Genomic DNA, 26,051 nt, shown 5'->3' on the forward strand with positions numbered 1-26,051 from the left:
TTACGGCTTTGATATTTCATGATTCGGACATGCCAGGATCACGAAATTTAGATGGTAGATAGCCCTTGTGTGGAAATAAAGTGACACGAGTTTGAGCCCCTTAGCTGCTTGCTCTGGAACTGCAGGGACATTTGACTCAAGCTACCTACGTATGTAGGTAGCTTGAGTACCGCTTGACATAGTGGTATTACAATTATGTAAGTATGGATGTAATCTGCATAATTAATGAGGAAATTCTATAAATCAGCTGCATTCCATGATATGACTATTCAAGCTTGTGACATATGTAATTATGAACGAGAGAATCACAGGCAAATATTTATTATGCAAATGAAGACTTGATTTGCCTAATTAATGAGAAAATGTTATAATTTCATAGTGCCTGGAATTTCATACTTGGGGTATTTGAAAGTTAATTGAAGCTGAACATAATCAAACATCACTTATTCAAATAAGGATTCATTTGCATAATTTATGAGGAAATGCTATGATGGCATTCTTTGTTAAGACTGTCTTTTGGTGTAGAATACGATCTACAGGTATAATTCATTCAATTGAGGATCCTATTTGCATAATCAGAGGATAAAAAAAATTCTTAGTCATAAAGGCGAACATCATATGGTGAAGGTATAATATCGTGGAACTCTAGTGTAAACGGATTCTGTTCTAGTCAGGCGGATGGATATGGTAGGTTTTCTCCGTCGTTTCTTCTCTGGCCCAAGACATTTCAAAAATAACATTTGGACAAGAAAGAAAGAATCGGTCCAACCGTACTTTTGTTTTGATTGGCTGTATATACTATATTATAAAATGTTTGTACAGGTGACACAAACTAGGTGTTTCAGCCGCACAAACTTGTTTCATGGTCTCCGTGGCGTTCAGCAGAGGCAAGATAATTTTGTCCTCTTGTATCAAGGTGACTTAAATTGTCTTTTTAGAGAATTCAATTCGTTGCAATTACGAGGTTTCGGCTTTCCTGATTTCCATTTAAAAGCTTTTGTGATCCTGTTGTAAATTGCGTAAAAGTGGCTTTATTGCTTTGTCAATAAAATGTCATCTACTAAGTCTTGGTGGTATTAAAAGGCGTTTTATCATATACTTCCACTACAAATGGCCAGCATATATTAAAAGGGACATGCTCTCAAAACACACTGCAAGCTACAGCAATGGACCCGACGTTATTACCTTTGCCAAGAAGGTTATGTTTTCAGAGGCGTTCGTGTATGTATGTGAGTGTGTGTGTGTGTGTGTGTGTGTGTGTGTGTGTGTGTGTGTGAGTGTGTGTGTGTGTGTGTGAGTGTGTGTGTGTAAACAGGATAACTCGAGAAGGTGTAGGTGGATAGGTGTTGAGAAGACCTCAAAATAATTGGATTTTGGACCCCCTAGTGGCTTGTTATGGTACTGCAGCTGAACGTCCGGTTTTGATATATCATGATCTAGACATGCTAGGGTCACGAAATTTGGATGGTAGGTAGCTCTTGTGGTGGGAAAGAAGTGATGTGAGTTTGGGCTCTCTAGCTTTGGAACTGCAGGGGCATTTGTTTAACAATATTCAAAAGCGGATAACTCAAGAACCGGTTGACGGATTGTAGTAATTTTTGGTATGTATGTAGCTTAAATGATGCTTGACATAATCATATGACAATTATTCAAATATGCATGTAATTTGCCTAATTGATGAGGAAATTCTATAAATCCATTATAGATTACATTATAGGACTATTCAAGCTAGTGGCATATGTAATTGGGAATGAAAGAAACACAGGCAGATATTGACTTTGTAAATAATTTGCATAATTAATGAAAAAAATGTTAAACTCCGTATTGGTAACAGCCTGGAATATCATACTTGGCATACTTGAAAGTTAAGTGAAGGTGAACATCATTAAAAGTAGCTTATTCAAATAAGGACCTCATTTGCATAATTTATAAGGAAATGCTAGAATGTTCTTTTTGTTAACATGATACCGTCTTTGGGTCATGTGTTAGAGAACTCAATCAATCATCAAGCATCAATCAAGCATCAACTGATATGCTATCAATTTATGCAAATGAGGATACTATTTCCATAATCAGGGGGCCACGGGAATAATCTATAATTTTTCAGTCATAAAGGATAACATCATTTGGGGAAGGTATGAGTTCGGGGAACTCTAGTTCTCTTTGTAATGATAGCCTCTGTTAGCAGAGGAATGCGGATTTTTCCTAGAATTCCTTGTTATTTACATTTCACAATACATATTCCAGATGGCTGACTGGAAGCAACAAGTATGTAAACTTGTCATGTTGCTTTTGTCAGTGCAGCATCTGATTCAATTTGATCCGTAAATGTTCTTTCGTTAAGTGTGTACTTTGAAACCTGCGGTAAGAACAGATCACGTGATGTCAGCTGCACAGGTACGACAGGACGTCAGCTGTCATCTGCCAACATGTTCCTTCACAAAGGAATCACACATTGTACTACTCAGCTCGCCCCTGTGGTCTTGCCAAAAAGGCGAAAAGTGGAGATCTTCCTCCCTTACCTCGTCTGTAAAGATCAAAATTCAATCTTTGAATATGCAGACGTGAATTTGAACTATTTTGTGAGGGATTCATAATCCATTTACATTCGTTTGCCGTTTTTGGCTCCTTTACCTGGACTGGTCATTGTACATGTGGGAACTTAAGGACAACCTCAAATAGGTGGCAAACATGGTGAGAAGTCTGCATATCACGTACACGGTACAACAGTGAAAAGAAGGACCTTAAACCTAATCTTGACATACATTTTAATGATAAGATTAACGTCTTAATAGGAGCTAATTGTTCTAAAGTAGAATATCTAAATACAAACGTACCTTCAATACCACACTAGACCCAAGACACACAAGTGGGGACACTGGTACGGTAGCGGAGGGTAGACACTAAAGGAGTCTTCAACAGGAACCACGACTGCTGGTCGATTGTCCCATCTTAACCTTAAACATAAGTACTCTCCAGACACTTGTACTTACAAGTCAAACAACGTAAGGATATCCATTATATCCATCATCTATCTATCTATCTATCTATCTATCTATCTATCTATCTATCTATCTATCTATCTATCTATCTATCTATCTATCTACTCTATTCTATCTATCTATCTAATTTTATCTATATCTATATACCGTTTAACTGTATATATGTAATTGTCTTTATATCTTAATCCATCATTGTTTCTAATCTCTATCTATCCATCTATTCATCCATTCATCTCTCTCAAATTATTGATCTATCAATCCATTAATGCATCCATTCATCTGTCTATAAGCCTAATAACGGCTCTCGCTGAGGTCAGTTTTACCAATGGTGTATCGATTGAACTTTAAAACGGTTCCTAGTTTGAAGTGACTCTTTGTTTTGGCGGGTCCAGGACCGCTGAGACGGCAATACGTCAAACTCGGGGTAGCGCCCTTTGTTCCTTTGTTAACACCAAACGGGGCATGAGGCGAAAAGGGTGAAAGTGGTTGAAAGAGTCGGGTAAGAGTTGCGTTTTCTCTGGCACCGCTAAAGCGACAGGACAAATCATTGGACGGGTATGAATGAGAGTTATGATGCTTTAGACAGAACCAAGTATTTGTAGTGAGAGAGAAGAAAGTTATAAAAGCAAAATATATAACATCTTTTCAATAGTATGTTCATTGTAAAATCTTCCCCTCCCGAATAAAGTTTGCAGCATTACCCTAAAGTTTTTTACATCGCATTTTGATGTTACAAATGCATAACGTTGTTACATATTTTGTCAAGGATATTTTGTTAGGGTCGTTTTTAGCATTACGTGAGTGTAAATTGTATCGCATAAAAGTCCATCTTAGTAAGGTAATGATGTATTACCTGTAAGGTGTATTACCTGGGTCTTAGTAATATAAGACAGCCGTTTAATACCTTTATAGCGTTTTCAATGTACTGCCGCGGTCTTACTAATATAAGACACCTGTGTACTACCTGTAATGTGTATGACCTGGGTCTAAGGCAAATGTAATTCTGCAATAAAAGAAAATGTAAATCAAAATGACTTGTAACAGGTAAGAATTATTCCCGAATTTTCAGTCTTCAGTAAGCATAAGAAGCTAGAGGGAAATACAGAAGGGGTACTAATACGTCGATGAAGGTTAGACATCCAGGTAATACGATACGCCAAAAAGCAGTTACTCAAGCAACTGGATATGATTTTGAAAACGTCAGACGTTTCAGCTAGTATCCACTAGCTTTCGTCAGTGACTGAGAGACCAGAGGGGAAAGCAGGTTTATAAGCACAACCTATTGATTGATATGCAAATAAAGTGAAGACAAATTTTTGGAAGTCGAAAAAGGAACAAAAGTCAAACAAGTCAAGACAAGATGATGCAAATTAGTCTGAAAGCTCCTTGTATACAGAACAGGAGCTTAAGTGTTGTCTGTCCTCGGGGCTGGGAGTGCCAAATCTCAAGTGCCGGAAAGATCGACCCGTAGCCCCCCTTCCCTGTTGAGTGTGGGGTTGTACATTCTTTCATATATTGCCTCTTTAACACCCCGTTCCCACCAGCGTGTTTCGCGGTCTAAGATATCCGTGGACTCGAGGTTGAAAGAGTGACCCTGGTTGTGTTGTAGGTGGTGGAAAATAGCTGAGGAGTAGCCGTTGGCGCTAGGTCGGCAATATTCTTTGTATCTTACTTTGAGCGGTCGACTTGTCTCTCCGATGTAGGTGTTGTTACAATTGGGCTCCTCACATTTGAGTCTGTAAATAACATTCGCCTTGGTACCTTTGTGAGGTCGGTCCTTGGGGTGTACCAGTCTTTGTCTGAGGGTTGAGTGAGGTTTGAAGTTAGTGGCTATGTTGAAGTTTTGGAAGATCCGTCGGAGTTTCTCAGATACTCCTTGGACATACGGAATAGTGATGTTGGCCTTGTTTTTGTTGGTCAATGGTTTGCACTTCTGGGTTTTCTTAGACTGATCTGAAGGTTTGAGCGCTTTGTTGAAAGTCCAGTTTTGGTAGCCACATTTAGCCAGGGCACCTATGTTCGTCCGTTTTGGCTTGGTCTGAAGTGATAATGTTGTCTGCACGATGGAAGAGAGTTTTGATCACTGCTAGTTTGTTTTCCCAAAGGGTGGTGGGAATCAAAGGCCAGGTACTGATCAGTGTGGGTTGGTTTCCTGTACACTTCGAAACGAAGGTTACCATCTTCTTCTACGATAGTTTTGGTGTCTAGGAAAGGGAGCATGTTGTCATGGCTTGGCTCCTGTGTGAACTTGATGTTGTCATCTATATGGTTGATGTGGTCAGAAATAAGCAGCTACCCTCTTTTTCAATCTGCACCAAGTGTCATCTACATATCGAAACCAGTTGGCCGGGGGAGTGTCATTGAAAGTGCTGAGGGCTTTGTTTTCAAACTTCTCCATGTACTTCTCCATGTACAGGGGTACTAATCTTTAGTGATCTTGCCACGGGGTGGAAGGGGGGGGGGAATAGAGGGGGGCTAGGTAGGGGGATTCTAGTGAACTCGCTCCCCAAATAGTCCACATCTCTAGCGATCTCGCCCCAGGGGTGTTTAATCTCTAGCGATCTGGCCCCCCAGGGGGTTTAAAGACTAGCGATCTCGCCCCCGGTGTGTTTATGTGGGGAAATCACTAAAGGGGGGTGAGGAGTGGGGGGGGGGGGAGATCACTAGCGATCTCACCCCTCGGGCGACGAAATCAGAAATCCCAGGGGGGCAGATCGGCATGACACCGGCCCATTGGCTAGTATGCCTATAGCTAAGTAGCCATTGGTCAGTGATTGTGTGGAAAATCAGTTATCTACACCATGCATCATATTGACTCATTTTCCGTTTTGCAGAGTATTTTTAATATACGACATGCACACAGGTAAGCTATAAACTCACAATAGCCGAACCAGCCGTTTGAACAAAACATCGTGCTGTGTAACAATATAATTCAAGTCAGTGTCAAGTAAAACCCAAATGACATAATCTCCACAGCTTAGATACGGTTACAGAACATGAGATATCATCAAACATGTGACAACTTTACTGCAAATATAATTTCACCAAATTACCTTCTTTCCACGAGCACGATTGAACCACCCAACCTGGGTTGATCCAGATCATACATATAATAATCAATGAGTAACATTATGGCCAACGTCACAAATGTATGTTAAACATGACACTTACTTTGATCACGAAAATGAGGTTTCCGTTTCAATATGTGAACGAATGAAATCAACCACATTCTATACCAGGTCCAATCATCACCGCTATACATTTATACTGCAGTGCATTTATACATCTACACAACTTTCTATATGTACAAACAATTCTGTTCGTTTGTTGTGATGCTATCAGATGGTATTTTCAACGTCTAAGAGTAATTGAGGAATCGTCATCTGTTGCTCTCTTGTTCACACTTGACAGATTATATCAACTTGTAAATGATCAATTGAATCAACACAGTAACGATTATGCATGCGTGCGCGCACTCGTGTATGGGTAAGAGAGAGAGAGAGAGAGAGAGAGAGAGAGAGAGAGAGAGAGAGAGTGAGTGTATGTGTGAGTGTGCGTGTGCAGATATCTGATTTTACTGCGTCATTGCCAAATATGTAATAGGGTCAGATAAACACACGAATCGCAAGGAGAAGAATATCGTTATTTACACTACAGATAGATCCGTTATTTTCCTCCCATGGCATGGATTACCTACTTATGAAACAGCAATACATGCGCGAAGTCCATGAATTTGACTTACATAAAATAACCAGCCAATGTTGTGATTAGTTAGTTAATAATTGTAAAGATAATTCTATCGACAGCTAACTCAGTCATCATACATGATGCAGGTCCTTTCTAAATAGGTATCAGAAGCATTTGTCTCGATAATTACACGTAAACGCGAAGCTAATTACTTCCGGGACGGAGGTTCGCCTCCTGAAAGAGTATAGTGGTTAGTCGCGTCCGCAGCTATAATTCATGAACCCTTCGCTAATCTGAAACGTCGCTTGCTAGAATGCGTTTTTCAAACTTAGCAGTTTTAAAGGTCATGTGATATTTCAGAAAACACGCCTGTTGAAAGACGTGTGAAACAGGTCATTAATTTCGTAGGCTTTCGTGGGTGTGCGCTAAGTGTTCTCTCCAAGCAGATATTGGGAGATGTGTTGTGCCATTTCCTGTGATCGTTTCGTACACGCCAATCAGCTATCTGTAGTCTACGGTAGTTGTGACATGGCTTTTGGTGCGCATCTGATACGATACCTTAACAAAGGTGGATTATACAAATGGTGGAAGATATTCATCTATATTTTCCCGTTCACCTAATCGATACTAAATACTGAATAGATAGCATTGTCATCAGGACGGTAAATAGTAACGGAAAGGAATAAATTACTGATGTGGAAAAACAGCTGATGGTGGAGTGTATGTGTTTTTTTAAAAATTTCATATCAGCTGTTTCTTGTTTCTATAATTTTGCGGATGGTTTTATCTATACAATGTCTTCGTAAGCTATTGGCGGATTATAGGCTATGTAATTTCTGTCCAATTCGTCACCTCTTCAATAGGCTGTCACAGACTAGTCTTCAATGTCATCGCCACGGTATATTGGATAGTCCGTCATTATTGTGTCATGTACATATCGGATGGAAAGGACTTTTTACACCTCTAGCGAACATGTCTGCCATTGGAAAATCTAAGAGTAATCATTTTATAACGTGTGGTGGATAGCATCTTTGTTCCATTTCGTAGAATACAAAGAAATCTGACTCCATAATAACCACCCATCTTGACAGAAATGATGAAAAGGTTTTAAGTAAATTGCTATTACTGATAAAGGGGTATCAAACACCGTAGACCACACTGCAAACCTTAATTACGTTATGAGTATCTGTGTCCTTCAGAATCTTGCTTTACTATTTTGAATCAGTCACTAGTTCATGTTACATGTAGATCTATCACCTTGAATAACAGAAAGGTGAAAATGATTCTATGTAACATTTAATCTTAGGCTTTTTTCTACTAGATTGATACGTTAGAGAGAATAGATTTACTAATCAAAATGAGAGTTTGTTTTTAGTAAATCTGAGGGGTAATAAAAATTCATACATCACTTGATTTTTTGCATCATTTGGTATTCCTGGTAACACAAGATAGATATTTGATTACAGGTACAGTTATGCTGGCAACATGATTACGTTGGAGCATATTTCTCCAGGTTGCCTCTATGTTTACTCATAACGTTATGTTTGTCACTCGGTGCTTCCGTTATGATAAGCAGGGGGGACTCGTGAGGCGTCTGTTGATGTCTTTTCGGGGGGTGTTCCGTGACGTCAGAGGGCTTCTCGGGGGTGTGTTCTGTGAAAGCAAAGGGCTTCTCGGGGGAGTGTTGGCGGGACTGTCACGTGAAGAAGCCCGGCTCATTATCGACATGGTCGTGTGCGGCATTGCGATGTGCTGCGGTCCTCCCAGAGCTCGGCTTTCCTTCCACAGCCGCCATCTTCTCTTCAACTCCGTCTGTACCTGAAAGCAGGGGAAAACACGTGCTCGTGACGTCAGGCTCAGAGGACGTTGGTAACGTCTACACATTAGATCTATGACATGAGCCTTGTTTTGTGGTGAACTATTAAGTAAATGAAAAAAGTGTACCATGTTTATGTACCTGCATATGGCTATTTCAAGACCAGAGTGTACCAGGGTGTTACACTAGGGCCAACTTGTCAAGTCTCACATTTTTCCACTTTCAAACAGAAAATTGTACTACAAGTGATAGCATGCATGATGCTTTTTAAATCTTCGGATAGCGATCAGCGGTTTAAAGGTCGCGCTCCTTCAAACTTTAGTGCGTTACTTTATAGGCACTATACGGACACTACAGGCCACCATGCACATATAAACAATATTCGGTGTATCCTCGATTTGTTCCAAATGTGAAATGACGTTACAGAATCAAATGAATGAAATGTTATTACACTCTACGGACACTGCACATCTCTACCCACACCGCAACATGGTAAATTATGACTGTCATTTTGTTTATTTACAACTATTATCAAAGTGGCTTCTGTCACAAAGCCACCAGTTAAGTTGTTAAATTGTTTCAGAATATTGAATTCAAATGACCCCATGGCATTCCTAAGTATATTACGATTAATAAACAATTCTGTGCTTCTCTAAGGTCACTACACAGTTTCTCGGACAAAAAAAGCAGACTGCGAAAGTCATCTGGCATTTAAACCTAAAGTACCAGCAACATAAAGACACATATGTTGCATAACATATAGATTTACCATAATGATACCATGTATACTCTTACGGTTGTTGAACAGGTTTTTCTAGTTCTAATTCCTGTACATTGAGTGAACCGTTCTTTCACATGATAAAGCTTCTTACGGACCTTGTTGTTTAACCGGTTTTTCTAGTTACTTGTATATAAGAGTGAATCAGTTCTCTGTTCATTTGTGACGCTGAAGAAGAGTGATGGATGTCACTCGAAACGTCCGGAAATAAATCCGTTAACTGATCCAGTAGTAGAGTTTGAATTTTCTTACGAGTATCGTTTACCTGGATGTCTAACCTTCATCAACGATACCATGTATAACGTGCAATATGGCCTATCACAATTTTATTGGAGGGGGAAGGATATATTTTGCTGTCAAGTGTCAAAAATGCATTTTAATAACATGTTATACATGTTGTTGAGAGGGAGAGGGAGAGAGAGAACCCTTATAAACGACATTATTTACAGCAAAGCCTTCCGACAAATACTCGTAGACTGACTTTATTACAACGCGTTAAAAATATATTAGATCACAATGGATATACCTTTTAGCGGCATTCCGATAAGTCACAGTGTGACCCTGAACATGTTGGGAAAATGCTGAGGAGACTTACAGATATGCATATACAAACATTTTTTTTTCATTCTTTATCAACCGATAGTACTTTATGTAAAATGTAAAACCATGTACAACACAGAACGATATCTTGATATTGCAGATTTCGAGCTAAGCTCTGCCATTAGTAAAATTAGAGTTAGCGCCCATCCTCTGGAATTAGGGACAGGACGGTATAAAAGACTACCTGTATGTGAAAGAATTTGTAAATATTGTAGTGCAAAGGCTGTGGAAGACGAAATACATTTTATTTCAAACTTCCATAACAACGCTCGAAATGACTTGACTATTAAAACTTTTACAATTCATCCAAATTTTTCTAAACTTACAGACCAAGAAAAAACTATTCTTCTTTTACTTCCCAAAACCCATAAATTTTGGAAAAGGTGGGACATTACGTCTTCCATGGTTTACAGAAGAGAAGTCAGAAGAAAAGTCAAACCCTTCAGACATAGTTTTAGACATAGGTATAATTATATTTATAGATAGCTACCTTAATCATGTAGATTTCAGTTATTCTGTATTCTGTTTCTTTTATGTTTTGTAATTTGCAATTAGCCTCCGGGCAATAAAATTTTCATTATTACTGGAGCAATTCTGGGGGCTTTCATGTCACATACCGTCTGAAAGCCTTACGCTAGAAAAAAATTCCTGAAACAAATATATCATATTAGTGATAGTTTTCGTATTGCCGTGGCAACGATTTTCACATTGAATCTTAGATTACACATGCTTTCTGACATAGATAACATCTTATGTGATCGTATGTAATTTCTATTAACGGGGGGTGCCCTAATTCCGACCTACCCCTAATTCCGGGCTAGTTTGAAAAAATCCTTGTGGCGGCGTTATGCATAGGTGCATGGCCATATAAATACCCACAAAAATGGACAAACTATATGGTGGTAACGATAATCTCACAAAGTTTGTTTTAGTTCGTAAGCTCCGGCAACAGACGAGTGAAAAATCTGTTTAAATTTGACGCTTGTTGGGAGGTTGACGAGCGTGTCAAAAATGCAGGTTTTGTTTTTGAAACAGCTTTGGAGCAAGTCGTGTAATCGTAAAAAGAAGACTTGTTTGGGACAGAAAAACAGTTGTAGATTGTTCTAGTCATAATTTGTGTATTATAATTTTTAAACTCTCTTCTCAAATGGACCTGTGTTTAACACTAGGTCGGAATTAGGGCACCCCTATTGCGATAGAACGTTCCACCCACAAAATAACCAAAAAACCTGCCGTAAGTTTCGTGAACCATCACGCTTGGGTGCAAGGTGCTGTACTGAAGTGAAATACACAGCTGTGCAGCTTTATCTGACAATATTATAGCTCATACTGCGCGGGTTTTTGGTCAGACAAACGATTACCAAAGGTATATGCGTTTGCATGGAACATAGGTCGGAATTAGGACCACTATTTAATACAGATAGTATTTCTAATTTCCTTGGATGGAAAGGAGCAATCAGCCATATTAACCAAAAGTTCAAGCAAGAGAAGAAAATACATATTTTGGATATGAATTTACCATGAATAAAATACAAAATAGCCAGTTCACTGCCAGTTTTAAAGATATTTCAATAAACTACGTTAAAATGTATTTTAATAACGTGTGTGATTCAATAATCGTGCTCTAGGATGGGTTAATTTTGAATTGTCGTTTAGGTTTGATCAATTCATATAAGATTGAATGAGTCTTTACATATGACAACATTCTTGATTAATTATCTTTTAGGTCGCAAAAACACAAAAGACCTCCCCCACACAAACGAAGGCGAAGGTAATCAACATCGTGCCCTTATCTGTTCTCAGCAGCCTGTCGACAAAATATCTATCAGACGTAACTCTTCTGTAAACGCCTTATGCAGCACCCCATTTAGCAAAATCTTTGTAGCCTTGCTCCATTTTGATTAAAACAGGGATGCCGACACACAAGGATATGGGGATACAAAGATAGATACACACATACACGCGCGCGCGCGCACACACACACACACGCACGCACGCACGCACGCACACACACACACACACACACACACACGACACACACACACACACACACACACACACACACACACACACACACACTCGGTTGAATGGTTAAGGCCATGTTGATTTGATTATATGGATGACATCCGCGCACGCAAGAATTTTTGTTTACAAAAAAAGTTTCGACCATACTGTAAATCGTACAAAGAAGGCTGCAAAATGAGCAAATATATACCGCAATTTGAAAAAAAAAATATAGAAAACGGTACTTATGTCGCAGAGTGCCAAAACACATTGCAGGACAAGAAGACAATTTGAAGGAATGAAAATGAAGAGTCTATTATTTACCATGCCAATAAAATTTTACTCTCTGTGTTTAGCCATTTGTTCAACCTTCATGACCACCTAGATACCATAATGAAGGCAACTTTTTTTTTGCCAAACTTTTTTTTTCGCACGCTTGCATCAGTTTTGGGCCTCCCAGAAGATGTCATCCACATCATCAAATCAACATGGATCAACAATCAACAATAATTTCTCACCTCTCCGTTTAGAAAACAGTACAACACAGCCACGATCAGCCCCTGGGAACGAAGGAACAAGGAAAAGAGAAAAATGAACGGATAAATAGATAAATAATAACAAAAAATATTTCAGTACATGTTTTAAGTCTATATGATCGTTCACCTGAATAGATATTTCAAGGAATAAATCAAATCCAATTTTGCAGCCTGGCAATAGATGATAATCTTACACCGCGGTAAATCAACCGCTTCCAATCATGTTAAATATAGTGTTGGTACGGGAGAGGTAAGAAGGCCTGGCTACTACATGTAACCATCTATCTAAAATATAGTAATCTAAGAACAAATTCATCCATTAGCTTTGTCATCATTAGAACACTTACATAAGAAACCCTTAGAAGACCAGAATCGTTATATTTTAATGTACGTCTTGTAAGTCTTGTTACAAAACGTTTATGCTTATTACAAACAGCTGATTCCGGTTGTTTGTTCCCTTATGTTTCGTACTTCTTATCATCAGAGAATAACTTTGTTTGTGTATTATCTTCTCCCAACCAAAATCTATGGTGAGTTCCTTCCTTGGTGACACCTCTGGGGTATGTAGGTATATTATGCGTCCAGTTTTGAAAAACTGAAGGAATTCGCGCATGCCATATAGTTACTAAATTTCTGATCTTTGCCACGATAACTCAACAAGTTGTGGATGGATTGTCATGAAACTTGGTAGTTGGGTAGGACTTGATGAGACCTCAAACCTATTTGTCCTTGTGGCTTGTGGTACTATAGCGGGGTTTTGCGGTTTTGATATCTAGTGATTTGTACAAGCTAGGGTCACGAATCGTAGATGATAGATAGCCTTTGTGATCGATTGAAAGTTTTGGGCCCCATAGCAACTTGTTCTGGAACTGCAAGAGCATTGTCAAAAAATGTTATTCGGGGATAACCCAAGAACCGGTTGATGGCTTGTCGTGATGTTCGTATGTAGGTAGCTGATGCTTTACATACTGAATGGCAACAATGCAAGTGAGTGTCTAATATACGACGAATTTCTATTATCGAAGACAGTCAAGATACGGAAACGTACTAGGTAGAATGGACACCTGTCATCGATAATGGAGACTAGCCAAAATCTTCATGCAAGGAACAGCACAAGGAGGAAGAAAGAAGGGTAGGCAACGGATAAAAAGGAGGATAATATCAGAGAATGAATGGACCAGCATGACACAGAACATTGAGAAGGGTGGAGCAAACTGGTTGTCAGATCATATGCGGTTCCCCAACGGTCAAATAATTAAGACCAAGGGATAGATGAGTTGAGAAGCTATCCTCCTGTATCATGTTATACAGTTGTCCAAATATCAAAACTATCACATCCAATTATGAAGACACTTACTAACTATCTACAAGAAAACATATCAAACTCAACGAAATCATTTTAATAGCATAGGCTACACAGAAGACTATACTCGTAAAAGAAGGCTGGGGTGGTTTGGTCATGTTCAGAAAAGACCCCCAAACTCTTTTGTATATGGGACCTACCACCAGGACTTTGAAAACCCTAGGCCTAGAGGAAGAACCCCGACAAGATGGCGGGACCAAATAGTACATAACACTGGATGGTCCCTTAAGTTTGCTGAACAAAAGGCTAAGGACCGTGCTGCCTGGCGGGACAGGAGCGAGGGACCAGTTCTGGCCTAAGCATTTAGGCAGGGTAGGCAGACTATACAGATTCTGGTCTCTGAATCAGATATCATTTGAGATCGCCGTGACGTAATCAGCACTATCTATAACACGAAATGAAACGGAAAAGCAATTATCGTCAGTGATTTTATACGTCCAATTAATCCAATCCAATCCTATTACAATCCATTCGAGATAACGTGCGAAATCTGTGGTGTCACTGTGGTGGTATTCAATACGGGCCCATATGGCGAACTCTAAGTGTAACATGTATCAAGAATCCTGTTACAAGAACGTCAGGCAGCATCTGGCATTACTTATCAAATAGGAACAGCGCGAAACTGACGGACGAAACGTTATTATCACACAACATAACCTATCCGCCATTGTTTGAGTTAGGCCACAGCAGGTAATTTTTATGGACGACATCGGCGCGCGCATTGCTGCCGTGAAAATAACGCACATTCAAGGTCTCCGCCATTTTGAAAATAAAAACAACATTTTTAAAAGATACAACATAAAACGCAATACAAATGGGCTGTTCTGTTAATTAAAACACACAAAGTTTGACCAAAAAGCTAACGATATCTGTATCGGTATAGCCGTCCTTCGGCGTAACACACCAGCTTCGCAGGCACGCGGCGCGGCGGCAGCTAGCTATATCATACCAAACGACTTGTTACTCTTAATCTTTGCAAATTTAATTGCAGTTGTTTAAAGCTTTCTAGTGATGATGCCCCTACTGTGCTTCGTGGCAAGGAGTTCCACTCTACGGTAGTTCTTGGAAAATACGAGTTTTTGAACACCTCAATTCTTACTTGACAACTGTGATATTGGAAGGCATGACTGTTTCTTGTTCTTTTCTGGGCTGATATCAGATACTTAGTGGTTGGTACGTCCTCCAGTTTATTAGTCATTTTGTACGTCATGCATAATCTGGACATTTTCGTCTGTCTTCCAGCGACCATTGTAGGTTTCTTTTCATTTGCATTAACTAGTACCTCTTTCATAATTGTTCATGCGGAATCTTGCGGCTTGGTTTTGTACTCTTTATATAGTCCGTCATCTTTGATTTTGACAAATGACGTCATCAAACTAGCATTTTTTATGTTACAGATTACTGAAAATTACGTAAGATTGTCATAACTGTTAGAAAGCACTTTTACTTAACATAGAAAATTGAAAATGTCAATGTTTGAAGAAAAATGACTGAATTAAAAATTTTCAGAAACCCGTTGTCATGACAACACGGAAACTTTTTTTACATATTTCACTGAAAGGAAATCGTTGCCAGATATATTTGAGGAAATGTCACCAAGTTTACTGGTTCTAGCTCAACTGTGTAGCGATACGATTACAATCAATTAGGCACAGGTAAAAAAACCGGAACATTGTTGTACTGGTACTGTACCGGATATAACGAATCTAATACTTCTTGGAACAGACAACAACATTGCTAGTTCCAGAATAGTAAAATTTTAGGAGTTGGCGGGTACCCTTCTAGAACAAATAGGTACAGTTCCGAACCTGTACCTGAACCCGTGTTTTACGTACGCAGCTCTTAAGCTCAAGCCATTCTTACCTTATGTGACCTGAAGCTTATTCGGTCGATCACCCCCCCCCCCCCCGTCTGAACAGAATTCAAATCAAGAACTAGTAATCTAGTTCTAGTAATCAAGAACTGATAGCCTCAACTAGATTATTTACCACAGGTAATTTTCCTCATCCCCAATCGCACACAGACATTCTGTCTGGCCGTTTAACACTAACCTCATCTCACTTCACTTGGGGATGAATAAAACTGTACAGTAATAATTTATTTACATTTACATGGGATTATGATAATATTTACAGAGTAACAGATGCAAAAAGGCCAATTTCATCACATAGGAAATTATGCTTACCTGGAATGAGTTCATGAAAGTGTCGAAGAAGTAGCTGACATATTTCACCTGCCCCGTGACGTCTTCAGGAAGGCCGATAAAGACGATGTAGTGGACACCGAAGAGCGGGATCAACACAAGTGTGGATCGGGTCAGCTTCCTGAAGAAATCACACAGAAGTAACGGATTGAAGGAGAAATAACACATTATTACAACAGGGTAGATTCCTGAAGAAATCACACAGAAGTAACGGTTTCAAGGAGAAATAACACATTATTACAACACGGTAGATTCCTGAAGAAATCACACAGAAGTAACGGTTTGAAGGAGAAATAACACATTATTACAACAGGTAGGTCACACAGATGAAGATTCCTGCAGAAAGTGTACAGAAAAGAATTCGCAGCACAACATCGAATATAGAGCGATAACATTTTGTCTTATTGATCATGGAAATGGGATTATTACATGTAGCATAATCTTTTTCATATATGGCTTTTTCAACTCAGATTAAAAGTATTTGTATTCAATGTGAAAGTGAAATGAAACCCTTGTCAAGTTTTCATTTCAAAATTTCATCATTAATTATGCAAATGTTCTAACTGAACTGGTCTAAGTTACATCTCATCTACCACTAAGGAATTATAGTATTTTCAGTGATTATGTAAATTAGGTTCTGATTTGCATGATTAGTATCTGTTTATGTTCCACTAGCCACAGATTACATACATTACATTACAAGTATCAAAATTCTATTATGGTTCCGGGTCGGAGTTTAAATCTGAGTCTAAGTGTGCAGAAAATTGCCGGAAACGTGACTTTGTTTCGTATGTTTTTACCGCGATATCCCTGATATTGTACTATCTGTGTACATATCATTGTATTTTCTGAAAAGCCGGTTAGATGTAGCCTTTATAGGTGGCGTAATGTTGTTGGTCCAGCGAAGACTTCCTGGTAATTAGTCCGCGCGGATGGTTATGTGGCCTTTTCGCCTCGGGATTGTGCGTTCTATATGCGTTGTGGGTGTGTTTGGGTCATCGAAGATAGCGGTACACGTATTGCATCGATTTTAATTTAAGTATCGGAAAAATTAGGTACTGAGCTTCTTCGAGTACTAAGCTGTTACCCTGGGAAAATTCGTTTATTTTCCATGCAGCCATGGTTAAAAATGACGAAAAGAGGACCCCTTACTTAAATGTACTTTGGTAGGCCTTATTTACCCCTAAATAAATTGGGCTCACAAAATGTCAATCAAATAAGCGGCATGACGCCCCTGTCAACCTGAAGAGTGAAAAATTCCGACCTGTGTTTATTACAGAAATGACAGCCCGTCTGGCTGAATGTGTCAAATGTGTCAACATGATTTGCATTTTATTGTGTACATCTGTACTACCTACATGCCTAAAATAATGAACATTCATCATTCCTATCTTGATTAATCCGCTTTAAAAGCTTCCCGGACGAAAGGTAAAAAAAGTTCTGCTGCAGTACCAAAGTCAGCCACCAGGAGGCCCAAATTTTTAAGGCACACCCACCCACACACTCACACCCACACAAACGCACACACACACAGACACGCACGCGCATACACACTCACACCCACACACTCACACCCACACAAACGCACACACACACACACACACACACACACTCGCGCGCGCGCACACACACTCACACACACACACACACACTCACCCTCACCCTGACACACACACACTCACACACACCCACACACCCACACAAACACCCACACGCACACACTCACTCACACACACACAGACACACAGACACACACACACACACACACACACACACACACCTGCCTACAGACACACACACACACACACACACAGACACACAGACACACAGACACACACACACTGATACACACACGCACACACACACACACACACACACACACACACACACACACACAAACACACTGATACATACACACACACGCACACACACACACACAAACACGCACACACGAACAACCTAATTCTCATAACATAATAACCATACTTACTTCAGTGGTGTGTCAATTTGATACTATTTTTGAATTAACTTCATCTTATATATGTAGAGATGGAAACGAAATAACTGTCAGGAGTATTTACTTGTACTGCTGCGAATGTTCTCTTGTTCCGTTGGCCTGTCGTAGTTTCACAGCAAGAATCCGGACTATATTTAGAAACAGCATAAAGTTTACCTGTGGAATGAGGTAAAAAAAAAACAACGTGTCAGAAACGACTACAGACATGGGAATAAGTATAGTAGAAGCGATTTATGCCTGTTAGGATCTCTTGTTCACCTTGGACAGTTTATTTGACAATGTTTTGGCAATGTTCTTTTATTTCTCCCGTCTCAAACGTCGCATGATGCAACTTCGACAGCGTACCGCGGAAATTGAAGAAGAGGTCTTTAATCCAGGCAGTTACTAAGTACCTACTAACAAGAACTTCTTTTCTGTGCTCTTGTGTATGACTTCGATTGTTTTCCATCTCATAACCATTCTATTTTGGATTAAAGATACCCTGCCGGGCCTGCCTTTTTATGTATAAATGTTTCCAAGAATTCATAGCTGGATTAATTCACCTCTGGCTAATAATAATCATAACTAGAGTTTGGCGATCTCATACCTCCATGACATGTTTAGTTCTTTTGTAAATCTTATGCATGGTGATGACCATGTGTAAATGTCTCACACTTACAATCCTGCTCATCTGCAAAATTTTTATACAAATTATTCACATAGCTCCTACCTAGTAACATGCAACACACTGGTGAAATCCTTATCATTTAACATGGACAACATACTGTTGGTTATATGCAAGCACGTCCTCTGACACACCTTTGCCAACTCATGTTTGCCCTCCAAGCTGAGTAATTATACATTTTCACTGCGAATATGCAAATTATAAGAGGCCATTTGCATGTATCATATCAGTTTATAATATTACCCATCCAATGACATGTTTATCTTAAGAAATAAGGCTATCCTAGTGTTTCCTCAAAAATTATGCAAATGAGGTCCTAATTTGAATAAATAATGTTGAGTGATGTTCACCTTCACTGAACTTCCAATTATGGCAAGTATTAAATTCCCATCATATACCACCATAAAACTGTACCAATTTCTCATTAATTATGCAAAATAGGTCTTCATTTACATAATCAATATCTGCAAAAGATCTCGTCGTTCTCAATTACATATGTCTAAAGTGTTTCATGTTTCATAGCTGTAATATGGAATACAGCAGATTCATAGAATTTCCTCATTAACTATGCAAATTAGATCCTGTTTTGCATAACTGTATTTTAATTATGTCAATCATCACTCAAGCTACCTACATACCAAAAATCACGACGATCCATCAAAAGGTTGTTCAGTTATCCTCTCTCGAAGATTTCCAAAGAAACTGTCCTGCAGTTCCAGAACAAGCCGCAAGGGGGCCCAAACTGACGTGACTTCTTCCCGCAGACAAGAGCTACCTACCATCCAAAATTCGTGACCCTCGCATGTCCAGATCGCGAGAAATCAAAACCGGAACTTTCACCGCAGTACCAAGGGAAGCCACTAGGGGGCCCAAACTCATCATTTCCAGCTTTCCTGACACCCTACCAAAGCACCAAGTATGAAACCAATCCATCCAGCCATTCTTGAGTTATCTTGTTGACGGACGGACGGACGGACAAAAGCAACTGAAAATGTAACATCCATGACACATTTCATGGAGGTAACTAGCAGAAAGGATAAGCAGAAATTTGCATTAGTTTGCAAAGTTGCATTACATGGTGGGACTATTGAAGATTGTGGCGTATGTAATTGCGAACGAAACAAAGGCAGATATTGACTATGTAAATTAAGATTTAATTTGCATAATGAATGAGAAAATGTTGTAATTCAGCAATAGTATTGCCTGGAATTCCATGCTTAGGGTGTTTGAAAGTTGAGTGAAGATGATTAAACAACTTCAAATAGTATTCAAATACGAACCTCATTTGCATAATTTATGAGGAAATGGTATTCTTTGTTAAGATAAGACTGTCTTTTGGTGGAGAATATGATCAACTGATATAATTTATGGAAATAAGGGTCCTATTTGCATAATCAGGGGGAATAATAATTTGTCCTTCCTAAAGATTAACATCACTTGGCGAAGGTATGAGGCCGCGGAACAACATCGCAGCTAAATCATACGACGTTTTACTATACGTAACTTCAAAAATATTGTCTTCAATTATCTGCATATCAATATCAATCAATACTTCGTGCTTATAAATCTTCCTGACAAGTCTCCTGTGTCACTGACGGAAGGTCGTGGATGCTACTTGAAACGTCTGTTTTTAAAATCATGTCAAGTTACTATGTTTTTTGGTCCATCTTATCACCTGGATATCTACCCTTCACCAAAATTGTGCTCAATACATGTATGTGGCGTTCGGCGTTTAGTCCTCGATACGTCGCTATAGCCCCACCCCATAAACAAAATTTTATGCCGACGCCGCCTTGTGCAATTTCGATTATTCATCAATAAAGAAAAACTATTAAATTAAATGTATATTAGACAGATGTGATTAATGATGTTTCAGACGTGAAAATCAGTTCCCCTCACCAGCACAGACACCAGGATGGGTCCCCTGTAGATCCACCAGTACTGCAGGTGTTTGATTTCCCAGCATCTGGCAAAATAAGACAGTCATCTTCATGCATTACCAATCGGAATTAGTGACGTGACGGTTAGGACTTGGCAAAATCGGGTATATATATATTTCATGTTGTATTAAATTTTCGTTTTTCCATTAAATGCGATCAGAATGTTGCGAAAGCTGTTGGAATACTGTTGAGATATTGAGAATCAAACCAATACTGCCGTTAGAATACAATTTGGGTACATTACTTCACTTTAACTTGGCCTCGAAGGCTTTAAGCAGGACTAAACAATTCGGGCTGGCCATGGCCACCAGAAATGACAAAAATATATGAAATGCAGTAAATATTTAGAATCCATTTTGAATATACAGGGGTACATAAAGAGTTTTCGTTCAGACGGCATGCCGGCTCATCCCGCCCCGAATGTGACAGAACTCTAGTGTCCCCGTTCTGTGCCATGTTATGTGTAGATTGTGGGATAGTAAACCCACCGTGTGTCTTGAAGTGTTGCTCGGACTGAAATCCACGGGATCATGAACAGCCAAGGTGTTCCTACAACAGGGAAGGACGAATTAAGGAGACAGGCATACGCCCGTGTGCTTATTAATAAACATGCTACAATTATGCAACCGCAATGCGAATGGTTAAATCACTGAAGTTCCACAACTTCAAAACTTGATGATACGGGGAGTATCTACCCTTCCTAATATCATGTACCACCAGGAATACCTAACCATCATAGTACAATGTACCGTTTTCGCACTTATATCAATGCTCGAGCACCTGATGAAAAACGACGGAACGAGTTTTCTGAGGCGTAAAACCACAAGATAACCGTTCACCGTGGTAGCAGTCGATACATTTTTATGCATACAGGTTAATTTCCAAGAAAAATACTGCAACGCTCTCGCACCTACACATACCACTGCAGCGGACCTTCGGAAGTACCTACCCCATCCCAGCACCATGTACCACCGGAAGTACTTCCGTTCGGAGAAGAAGCCTACGGCGATGAGGGAGTGCAGGAAGAGTCCCTCCACCAGCAGCCAGAAGTAGTTGGCAGCGATGAAGTAGTTGTACAAGGTCACAACGATCTTGCACCCGATCTGCGGTTCAAAAGGAGGAAGGTATGACAAAAATTGCACTTACCGTGACAAAACAAAGTGTCTTGCCCTCAGGAGTTTGGTTTGTTCAGCATGTATGTCATTTCAAATCATATGACACATGTCTGGCAATTTCTCCTCTAAGTGGGATGTTCTCCTCTAAGTGGGAATCCGGAATCCTCCTAGGGGAGATTGGAACTCCATCTCCCCTAGGAGAATCTGGAATCCTCCTAGGGGAGATAGGGATTCCAATTTGCCCTAGGACAAGTGGGAATTCTTACAGGACAATCTCCAATTTTAAAAGGAGAAATTCTGATTGCATCAAAATGCTTGGGAAAATAGACCGAGTTATATCACACCTAAACTTTCAATCAATTTCAGTATAGGTAAGTGAATATGCAAATCAGACCCAGATATTTGCATCAGGCCATTGTGAGATAGTGACTCAAAAAACAGTTTTTCCAGTTTGTTAGTGACTTGGTATATAAGGGATTGTTTTCCCCTACCAAGCCAGTCGAAGTGACAGCATACTGATCAAATGATGGCGGAGGATGAACAGCAGCAGAAAGCAGAATTCTTCTTAGGAAAGATTGCAATTATAGAGTTAGAACTGCAAATTATGCCAGGACAAATCTTGATTCTAATCTGGTAATTCACCTACAATTATAGTACATGTGTACATGTAATAGGCTTGCCTATGCTGAAATTGATTGAAAGTTTAGGTGTGAAAAGATTCAATCTATGAGTTCTAGTATTTCTACTACTTAATTGGGATCTGAATATCAGGATTCCAATCTCTCCTAGGAGGATTCCAGATTCCCCTAGGAGGATTCCAGTCTCCACTAGAGGAGATTGGAATCCCTATCTCCCCTAGGAGGATTCCAGATTCTCCTAGGGGAGATAGGGATTCCAATTTCCCCTAGGGGAGATAGGGATTCCAATCTCCCCTAGGAGGATTCCGGATCCCCCTGGATTCCAATCTCCCCTGTGACATATACATGCATATTGATTTCCGTCTGTCTGCGTGTCTTTTTGTCTGCGTCTTAATCTATCAATGGACGTGCGCGCGCATGCTTGTGCTGGTGTGCTGATGCTGCAGATTCCGTATATCACACCAGGTGGCGCTGTAGTACTGGGAAGCGAAACCATATCTGATTGCTTTGTTATCAGACAGCAGAGCACTCTCCAATCATTTAAACAACCACGATAATATAAACTCTAGAATAGCGATCATAAAAGAAGATGATCAACCCATGGATGCCTATGTCTCAGCACGGTTCGCACTAAAGGTTGTTGTCAGGAGTCCAACAAATTGTAACAGTAATATGAGATCTTGATTTCTCTTGTGCGATAAGCTTCACTTGCTGGCTGCTGGCGCCGTCTGCTGATGGGAGGATCAGGGATTTTACAAATTAAATATCTGTCTCGCCAAAATATACTGACAGGTACGGAACACGAAATGTGCGCGTTTGTAGGTGTGTTTGTATGTATGTGTGTGCGTGTATGTATGTGTGTTTCTATATGCGTGTGGAACGATCTAGTTATGACTTCTTTATATTTGTGTCTGTGTGAATGTGCGTGTGAACATGCACGTGTTTTTTGTGTGTGAGTGTATGTGTCTTTGTGTGTGTGCGTGCTAATGCATGTGCCTTTGTCTTCTGAATATTGCATTTCGGAAAACAAGAGTTCCACGATCTCATACCTTCGCCAAATGATGTTAACCATTCCGACTGACGAAATTATGCATTTTTCTCATTGGTTATGAAAATACGATCCTCATTTATTTCCATCATGGATTATCAGTTGGTCATATTCTCCACCCAATGACAGCCTTATCGTAACAGAGACAGCTATCATAGGACTTTCTAATACATTATGCAATTATTTGAATGAATTATGTTTATTGATTTTCACCTTCACTTAACTTCCAAATGTAGCAAGTATAGCCTTGCAAGTTTCATGACAATACATGCAAAGCTTCTTGAGATGCACACACACACACACATACATACACACATACACACTCACACAGAAACGCTAGTGAAAACATAACCTTCTTGACAAAGGTAACAAAGACGTAGAGGACAATAAATGTAGGTAATAACAATCTTGTTCTAGATACCTGGCCGATGGGTAGACGAAACGACTGGTCTAGAACAAGTGGAAAATACAGTCTAGTCTGGCAAAGGAGTGGCAAAACTGTGCACACCTGACCTTGTCATTGGTCATATAACATCCAAACAAGAATAATTAGTTTCAGATACCTATACAATTAAATTTACACCTGTCTTAAAACGATTTGTTTCTTAAAGAACAACAAGTGTCCATAGGCGACAATTCTCCGTGAAGTTTTATATTTTGCAAATACATATGATCAAGAACACGACAAGCTAAACAGATGAACAAAGTCATATTCTATAACAAGATCTTTCATTTACATTTTTCATTTATTTGATAAGGTATAGTAGTAGGTGCAAACCATTCACAATCACAGTCACAAGAAGTCACAATACAAACAGGTACTCGCAAACGATTATACACAACAATCACCTAATATCTGCTTATAATTAAGCTACAGCCTATTCCACAGTATTACAGAAATAGGGGTGTTTCTGAAATATGAACTTACCTCAATATAAAAACTGCTACGTTGAAAGGAAAACAACGTGCATCATCACGGACATAACGACACACCACATGCCCAATTACATAGAAATACAAGGAAGACAACAATGACTCTTTACTGCGAACGCATTGGAGAACGCCTCACCATTTCCACTACAGTCTACGAAACAGCTGTTTTTAAACAACAACCAAAATCCGTATCTGCCTGAAGAAAACCCTCCCCCCCGCTATTCAAAATAACGTTTTATTGCGGCCGGTCCCATATGCCTCTAAATGTACATTGACCACGAAAACTGCTACGAATATAAAAAATATAAAAATAAAAATACGTGCATCACCAAGGGCATATACAGACGTATACAGTTTCATGCCGATTAAATAAAGGGAACCCTGTGATCTAGCTGCGAACACGACAAAACGACTGCTCACAATACTCCGTCCGGAGGTCATGACCTCCTTCACGGAGTAATAATGGGGGTACACTTACTCTCTCCCCTCCCTCTCCCTCTCTCTATTCTCACTCTCCCTCTCTCTATATATATGTTTGTGTGTGTGTGTGTGTGTTTGCGTATAAGCATTGAGTATGTGTTTTTGTGTAAACACATTACGATACTGAGTAGCCTGCAAAATATGGACTAGCCACAACATCTTGATGCTTTTCAAATTACTTTGTTAAAATGTTAAAGCATTTTGGGTGTTATTTGATATTTTATCAGTTTTAATAGAGGACAAAGAAAGACCTAGATTCACCTTACTGTCACCATTAAAGTCGCTGTACGTCGGTTGTCCGATCCCCCCGAACAGCACGGCGTCTTTGATGAATATAAACACCGCTCGGAGGATGAAGGACACAAACAGGTGCAGGTGGATGTAATTCCGGATACAGTGGAGTTTCCTGACAACGAACAAAGATATAGGGACATGAGCAGGTGTAGGTAGATGTGTCGTTCGTCCGTCAGGTTGACGAGGACCGCTTTGTCATCCCTCTGTAGTAGGGTGTGTCTGACTACGTATGTCGACTTATGTCAGGTAGATGTAGTTCCGGATACAGTGGAGTTTCCTGACAACGGAAAAAGATATAGGGACATGAGCGGGTGTAGGTAGATGTAGTTCCGGATACAGTGGAGTTTCCTGACAACGGAAAAAGATATAGGGACATGAGCAGGTGTAGGTAGATGTAGTTCCGGATACAGTGGAGTTTCCTGAGACCGGAAAAAGATATAGGGACATGAGCAGGTGTAGGTAGATGTAATTCCGGATACAGTGGAGCTTCCTGACAACGGAAAAAGATATAAGGACATGAGCAGGTGTAGGTAGATGTAGTTCCGGATACAGTGGAGTTTCCTGAGACCGGAAAAAGATATAGGGATATGAGCAGGTGTAGGTAGAAGTAGTCCCGGATACAGTGGAGCTTCCTGACAACGCACAAAGATATGGGGACATAAGCAGGTGCATGTAGAAGTTGTTCCGGATACAGTGGAGTTTCCTGACAACGGACAACGGACTAAGATATGGGGACATGAGCAGGTGTAGGTAGATGTAATTCTGGATACAGTGGAGTTTCCTGACAACGGAAAAAGATATAGGGACATGAGCGGGTGTAGGTAGATGTAGTTCCGGATACAGTGGAGTTTCCTGAGACCGGAAAAAGATATAGGGATATGAGCAGGTGTAGGTAGAAGTAGTTCAGGATACAGTGGAGCTTCCTGACAACGC

General features: G+C 39.8%; 1 protein-coding gene across 2 annotated transcripts in view; it reads right to left on the reverse strand.

The window, feature by feature from the left end:
• Positions 1 to 7,428: 7,428 nt before the first annotated feature.
• The window catches only part of LOC109480802 (secretin receptor-like), a 59,882-nt gene continuing 41,259 nt past the window's right edge, over positions 7,429 to 26,051 (reverse strand). For both annotated transcript variants that reach the window (XM_019783116.1, XM_019783115.1), the window contains exons 7-14: positions 25,086 to 25,230; positions 21,560 to 21,713; positions 21,099 to 21,159; positions 20,570 to 20,636; positions 18,071 to 18,162; positions 15,972 to 16,110; positions 12,406 to 12,447; positions 7,429 to 8,507 (exon numbers count right to left, since the gene is read on the reverse strand). In XM_019783116.1, the coding sequence (XP_019638675.1) occupies positions 8,253 to 8,507; positions 12,406 to 12,447; positions 15,972 to 16,110; positions 18,071 to 18,162; positions 20,570 to 20,636; positions 21,099 to 21,159; positions 21,560 to 21,713; positions 25,086 to 25,230 (955 nt within the window). In that variant the 3' untranslated portion in view covers positions 7,429 to 8,252. The remainder of the gene's footprint in view (positions 8,508 to 12,405; positions 12,448 to 15,971; positions 16,111 to 18,070; positions 18,163 to 20,569; positions 20,637 to 21,098; positions 21,160 to 21,559; positions 21,714 to 25,085; positions 25,231 to 26,051) is intronic.

The sequence above is a fragment of the Branchiostoma belcheri genome, unplaced genomic scaffold (genome assembly GCF_001625305.1).
Source record: "Branchiostoma belcheri isolate BF01 breed outbred unplaced genomic scaffold, Haploidv18h27 scaffold52, whole genome shotgun sequence".
Classification (NCBI taxonomy): Eukaryota; Metazoa; Chordata; class Leptocardii; order Amphioxiformes; family Branchiostomatidae; genus Branchiostoma; species Branchiostoma belcheri.